A 7,164-nucleotide genomic window follows, 5' to 3' on the forward strand; every position below is an offset into this window, starting at 1 on the left:
CTGAAAGTTTGAAAAGATCTCAAAATGGATTTCTACAGGTCAGTGTGTAAGATCATGTGAGTTATAGCAGCATCAGGGTGTGGCTGGCCTGTACACAGAATGACATCAAGGCAATTAATTAAAAAAAAAAAAGACAGACTGTGATGAACCAGAAGAGAGACCTTCCTTCATTTGAAAGTGAACTTTCAAAAAAGCCTATTTGTGCTGCAAGTATTAGTCTTAAATAACTTTAAATCTTGTGTGAGCCTTCAGCCTACAGAAAGACAAACACAGGGCTTTAATATTTACTCTCCCCTCTCTTAATTCTCACTTAACTCTTTTATAATTATGATTATAGTATGCTGTGCATTAATGGGAGGTAGATTTAACTCTCAACAATACTTTGGTTTTTATCAAGCAGCTACTAATTTCCACTCATTTTTCTGTCCTAACTATGATTTACTAATATTAATGAATACAAAGCCATTAATTACAATCAACAATTAACTGAAGTGGGGCGCTGGTGGCATGTTGGTTGGTGTGTGCGACCCGTTTGCGGAGGCTGGGGTCCTCCAAGTTGGCGTCCAGGGGTTCGAATCCCACCTGTGGCTCCTTTCTTGCATGTTGTTCCCCATTCTCCAATCTCTAGATAAAGGCAAAAAAAGACCCAATAATAATTAAAAAAAAGGTAAAAACAATAACAAAATAAACCTTCAGTTCCCAAACTAATATTGCATTTGGGGTATTTGCATCAATCCATATGCGCCCAATGGGGCAGGAGTATATCAGAACCCTTTTTAGTGACGAATGGGGTCTGGCAAGGTGGAATTCTGTCGCCACTTCTTTTTAATATGTATATGGACGATCTCTCTGAACAGCTTAAAGCTTGTAAGACTGGTTGTATGGTGGGAGATAGAATTGTTAACCATTTGATGTATGCTGATGACTTAGTAATCTTGTCACCTTATAGTGCTGGCCTACAGCAACTTTTAAGAATCTGCTCGAGTTATGGAGTGCAGTGTGACATAAAGTATAATAGTAAGAAGACCGTTGTTATGATAGTAAAAGCAAAGGACGATCGAAAACATAATTTCCCTTCGTTCTTTATCTCTGATCAAGCCCTAAGTGTGGTAGATAAAGTCAAATATCTGGGACATATTATCAGGAATGACTTGAGTGATGATGATGATGTGCAGCGTCAGTGCTGCAAACTGTATTCAAAAGCTAATAAAAACACAACTCCATCACAGATCAGTCACAGTATAGTGTGTGTAACAGTCTGGTTCACTTTGTAACCCTACTGTGCATGAACTCTGATTCCCTATGGTTGTTACAAAGTCAACCACAAACTTTAGTGGTTTTAGAGGATAGCAGTCATCCGACCGTCATGTGCTTCCTGGAAATAAGGTGACTAGCGCCATTGCGTGGCGTAATGGAAAATTACAAGAGTCTGCATTATGGTATCAGGCTGCATTAGTCCGCCATCAGATGTGTTAGTTAAAAACCCGCTAAAAGAACAAAGTTATTATATATATAAAAAGGAAAAATCTTACAAGAAATGAAACAGGATTAAAACGTTATTCTTTAAATGATGACACGAAGCTGATCATTTCTTTAAAGAAAATAGCCTCCTTCTTAAAGTTGTTGCAAAGTGAGTGAGTGTCTTTTAAAATGACCTGTGTATTTTAATGAGCTGCGCCGACAGTAAATGAAGGTAGCCTAGATGTGTTTTTTTTTTTTTTTTTTCCACTTTTAAACATGACATCTAAGACCTCTCTCCAAAGCCTATTGTCCAATCTTTCCACCATTTCTTAAGCCTCTCCACCTCTAACCTTTTAAATAACTGAAGTCATGAGATATTCCCGTGTGATTGATGCAAATTGGTGTTCTTTGGGCAAAGTAAAACCCGGGCCAGACCTCATTAAAAGTAGCGACTTTGAGTTCATCCATCCCATTTCCTGGACACCAGTTCCTGAGGGAGGGACACTACACTACAAGAAGCCCTGGGAAAGTTCTCCCCACTTTTTCCGATTACATCGATTCTTTTTAAAGAAGGCAGACACAAACCGAGTGGAGCGGCGGAGTTCAGCGCTAAAGTACGAGGAGCGCAGGGTGACACTTTAAAAGTACACGGACCGCTGAGGCCGGTAAACCAATAAGGAGGAGAAGAAGAACGCTTCACGAGAGAGAAAGGTAAGAACCATCTCAATTTAAGAAAAAAAAAAAAAAAAAGCGTTTTTCTCATGAGGAGAAAAACAACAAACAAACAAAATGAGTGAGTCACTGCGTGTAGGATAAGGGCAATGACACCTTTTCATTGACTTGTGGCACTTGTACTTTGTTTTATTTATTTAATTTACCTCCTTTATAAGTGAATAACGAGGTGTCTGATCTTTTTAAAGTCACATTATTAAATGTCTTTCCATCCCAATTAATTAATCGTCCTTTATGGTAAATCGATTTTTATGATTAGGCTATTTCTTTATTGACCTATACTTTTATTTTATTTATATGGTTTTATTTGGACAGAACAAAGACTTAAAATTAGAATAATTCTAAATGAAAAAGGTGACTTGTGAATAGTTCTGGCAAAAGCCCACTCAACTGGTAATGTGGTTTATTAGTTATAAAGTTGTATTTTTCTGTTCTCTCATATAGCCTACTTAGTATGGCATATTTTACACATATACTTAGTAATCTGTGGGTATTCCATTTGGTGGGTATCATTTTGTTCCTCAGAACAATAGTCCCAGAAATGGATCAGTCCAGTTGTCTTGAAAGCCAATTCAGGTCTCAGAATTCAGCTGACAGTCCATTGTTCTGTCTCATCCTGTCAGATGAGTTTGTACTTTCACAATCACAGTTTATTTTATTCACAGAGGGGAAGAAATAACAGAACAACATATAAACAGTCTAAACAAAAAGACAAGTGTCACAGCAGTGTCTCAACTCCCCCACACAGGATGTTTATTCAGATGTGTGTGTGTGTGTGTGTGCGTGCCTGCGTGCACAAGCTCATGTGTATGTATGTGAATTTCCCGATAAGCCTCTGACTGTAATTTCTTATCAACTTCCATCACCTCCCCTTCAACTTTTTCATTCAGTCAGTCCCAGTGGGATTTGACTCAGCTTTTGTTGATTCATAAATCCAGCTGTAAAAATCAGTGTCAATATGATAATGCTTTATAATAACGGATATGTCACAGCTGCAGGAAGGTTTTTTTTTATGTATATGTGGAATTGTTACATGTTTTATTTGATCCCTATTTATGTATTTTTAATTCTCTTGTTAGTACAGGACACAAAAATGTCCCTTTGGGGACGATAAATAATATCTATCTTATCTCATAAAGATCCAGAGGCCTCTTTAGGACTTCATTACTCCAGTTTCACAGTGAACGCGAACACATTTTCCATTCATGTTAAATATCAACTTTAGTAGCATGTGGTTTTGCTTTAGTTGGTTTTAGTGTATGGGGGCCTTGTTTTTCACATTTTGATGTTGAGGAGTTGGTCCAACCTTACAACACTTTGAGCTCATGGAAGAACTAATAAGGGGGCTCCAGTTAGACACAGGTTCCCCCGGTATGAAAAGACACCATTGTTCTGAAAAGGTTGGAAAAACTCAGCTCATTTGTTTGCGAATAGAAATCATTAAACACATATGCATTAGCTGTGCGTTCGTAGGAAAAACCCTTGAAAATGCTGAAGTGGAAATAAAACATAGCAGTGAGGTGTTAAGTGGTACATTCAAGCCAATATGTTCAGCAGTGTAGCAGTAAATGGAAAGTTAACTGTATGACCTGCGTTACAATTACATTTAGACCTGCAGGCAGCGTGTGATAAAAAGTAAGGAGGGTGTTTACCTTTATACAGGTCAGTTTTTATGTGTGCATTTCCATGTTAAAAACACTCATTTTGGATTCTCAGGTATGTCCCACAGGAGCTCTAAGCAGACATGCCTCCATACTTTTTATTTACTCAGTTTTCCCACTAAAACAAAGTGACGTTTTCTCGAGATCTTGGCATATTCATTTCTTATCCCCAGAGTTGGGTTTAGGGTTAGGGTTCCAAAAGCTCAAACTAAACAAAGAAATGGGTTTAATTGCCTCATTAGTGTTGGCAGTGGCAGCCTGGTGTGTCCCGGCCTAACACAGTGACCAGCCTATTGTTGTCTTTTCCAGATCGCCGGAAAATGATCAAGGCATCACAAGAAAACAGCATTGTTATCTCGAGTTAATGAGATAAATCTGTGCCTTATAATGGGAAAACCAATGTTGTTATCCCAAGATAAGAAAAACGAGGTTGAGATCTTGAGAAAACAATCAATAGTAACCCACTATGACAGGAAAATAGAGAAAATAAACTACAGAATATGGATGCATGCTTGCTTACGGCTTCTGTTAAATGTGTTGTTTTTCAAAAGATCTATGAAACAAAAGGTGTGTTCTTCATAAAATCTCTGACTACCACCTGTCTTTGTAGGAGCAGATGATGTCCAGAGCTGACTGGTCCTTCCTGGAGCACCTGCTGGAGGAGGGCCAGGAGTATTCGACAGGCATTGGGCGCATCTGGCTTACCATTCTCTTCCTGTTTCGCATGCTCACCCTGGGAGTCGCCGCTGAGTCCGCCTGGGATGACGAGCAAGCGAAATTTGTGTGCAACACAAATCAACCTGGCTGCACTGCCGTGTGCTACGACAGAGCCTTTCCCATCTCCCACTTCCGCTACTTCGTCCTCCAAGTCATCTTCGTCTCCACGCCAACAATATTCTACTTTGGATATGTGGCTCTAAGGGTGGCGAATAAGCAGAGAAAAGAGGAGGAGAAGCAGGCAGGAGAAGGTAACAGAGGAGGTATTGTGATAGAACGGGAGAATAACAATGAGGATGCAGGAGAGAAGGAGAAGAAAGAGGAGGGTCGAGGAGGCAGAAAATCTCAAAAGACTCCTTTTGAGGTTCCTAAACTGAAAGGAAGGCTACTGTGTGCGTATGCATTCAGCATCTTTTTAAAAGTCCTCCTAGAAATCGGCTTCATGGTCGGATTGTGGATTCTCTATAATGGCTTCTTCATCGCAGCAAAGTTTGAGTGCAAACGGTTTCCTTGCCCACATACGGTGGACTGCTTCGTCTCTCGTCCTACAGAGAAGACCATCTTCACTATCTACACTCAGGCGATCGCCGCCATCTCCCTGCTGCTCAACCTCGTCGAGCTCCTCCAACTTCTCCAGCTCGCCATCACGCAGCGCTTGGAGAAACGCTACCGTGCCCAGCAGCACTGTTACTTTCCTATGTCAGAGCGGGTGATCACGCGAGAGGTGACTCTAGAACCTCCATCGGAGGCGCCACAGACTTACAGAGCTGGGAGCCACGTTGACCTGCCGAGTCATGACCCCTGTGAGAGCTACAGGGATCAGGGGATCGAGGGCGACCTGCTGCCCAGTTATTTGAACTGCATGGGGGCTATGAGGAAGACGCAGTCGCCCAGAGTACATTATAAAAAAACGGCACAACACACGCCAAAAAACACTAAGGGTGCCCATAAGGGACGCTCAAATCAGAAGCATTATGTATGACGGTGTCAAATAGGGTGGCCTGTTGTTTGTGACTATGAAAGCTGTATTTAATTTTTTATTTTTTTTATTTTTATAAAAACTGTCCTGCACACGACACTTGACTATCAGGAGTGTCTGGTGTGGAAGAAAAAAAACACAAGTGATGCACTGTGAATTCAATGTCTCAGAGCGAGGCGGGAATTTAAGCGGAGATTACCAGATAAATGAAGCTTTTGAAAAATATGAACATTTTTAAGAACAGTCCCTATGGCAACAAAATGTAGGCGCCACAGCGATTACAGTCATAAGACGTCTCCATGTAACGTTTATGGCTGTCGGTGCTGGAAGTACGAGTGGAAAAAAACACTGACATTTGGGGCGCTGGTGGCGCAGTGGTTAGTGCACGCGCCACATGTATGGAGGCTGTAGTCTTCCAAGCGGGTTTCCGTCTGTCATTCCCCACTCTCTCTCTCCCTGAATTCCGACTCTATCCACTGTGCTATCTCTACATTAAAGGCACAAAAAGCCCAAAAATAAATAAAAAAAAACAAAAAAACACTGACATTTAAAGCTTACAAGGGACTACGGATGTGGGTGCTCTTAAGCATATTCCTCTGAGGTTTGCACTGTAACCCCTGGAGCTCTTTGAAGCCCCCCTCCCTCTCTCTCTCCATGGCTGTGGTCATTTGTGTTCACACAGTGGAATGTTCGGGTCTCTGGCTCTCTGCTCTGCTCCCATGAGGATAATGGCTGCGTGGTTGCTTGCATGCATGCATGCATGCACACACACAAAGTATTTTTCCTCTTGCGCACACTATGTTTTGGTCACTTGGAGTTGGGTCGTGGACTGAGATGAAGAAGTGGAAGCCAAACCATGGGAATTCTGGGATTGTACATGACTTCTCATTGCCCATGACCATAGTATTTTAGCTATGGATGAAGAGGGAGGGAGAGGACTGACAGCTGAATAATGGAGCAAAGAAAAGAGTCCAGTTAGCACATTGAATGGACTGGTACAGAAATGTGATAACTTAATGAAAGGAAATTATTACGTGAAAACTGTATTTAATGTTGGAAATATGTGAAGAAATACCAGTATTTATATGTATTATTTTGTTGGAAATAAAGTCTAAATACCATAAATTAGTCATTATTGTCAATATGTGACATCATCATCATAGGATAAGTAAGCAAAAAAAAAGTTTTTCATTGACTAACTTCCCTATGTTCATGTTATACACAATATGCTGTAAATGCTGTACAGAAACTACGACCCACACAAGTTTGTCTCCTGTGGGTGCACTTTGTTTTATTCTCTTCCTTTTGGATATAAGGGAGGAGATTTCTGTGGGTAAAATGTCTCCGAAGTGTGTATTCCCTCTGTCTCCAACCGTACCCTTTCTGCCACCCAAATACTGTCACAATGCGGAGGCACTGAATCACTCAAGAGAAAGCACTCTGGGAATAACAGAACGACGAAGGTGTGGGAAGTGGATGAGTCTTCCGGGGTATCGTGAGCCGAGCGTAACCTCCAGGAGGGGGGAAGAAAAATGGAGAGAATAACTTTGATTTAATGGCTGTTTTTTTTTTTTTTTTAATCCATAGCTTTGGCTGTACAGGGAAATAAATGCA

At 40.9% G+C, this 7,164-nt stretch overlaps 1 protein-coding gene across 1 annotated transcript; it reads left to right on the forward strand.

The window, feature by feature from the left end:
• The first annotated feature begins 1,898 nt into the window (after positions 1 to 1,898).
• Positions 1,899 to 6,088, forward strand: gja4 (gap junction protein alpha 4). Its single transcript, XM_061059993.1, has 2 exons — positions 1,899 to 2,172; positions 4,465 to 6,088. Exon 2 carries the CDS (start codon positions 4,471 to 4,473, stop codon positions 5,551 to 5,553), a length of 1,083 nt encoding a protein of 360 aa, XP_060915976.1. The 5' UTR covers positions 1,899 to 2,172; positions 4,465 to 4,470; the 3' UTR covers positions 5,554 to 6,088.
• The last annotated feature ends 1,076 nt before the right edge of the window (positions 6,089 to 7,164 follow it).

This window comes from Labrus mixtus, chromosome 16 (assembly GCF_963584025.1).
Source record: "Labrus mixtus chromosome 16, fLabMix1.1, whole genome shotgun sequence".
NCBI lineage: Eukaryota > Metazoa > Chordata > Actinopteri > Labriformes > Labridae > Labrus > Labrus mixtus.

What these genes read in the sequence shown, in the direction of transcription:
- gja4 (XM_061059993.1), top strand. Translation starts at nt 4,471, where the DNA reads ATGATGTCCAGAGCTGACTGGTCCTTCCTGGAGCACCTGCTGGAGGAG.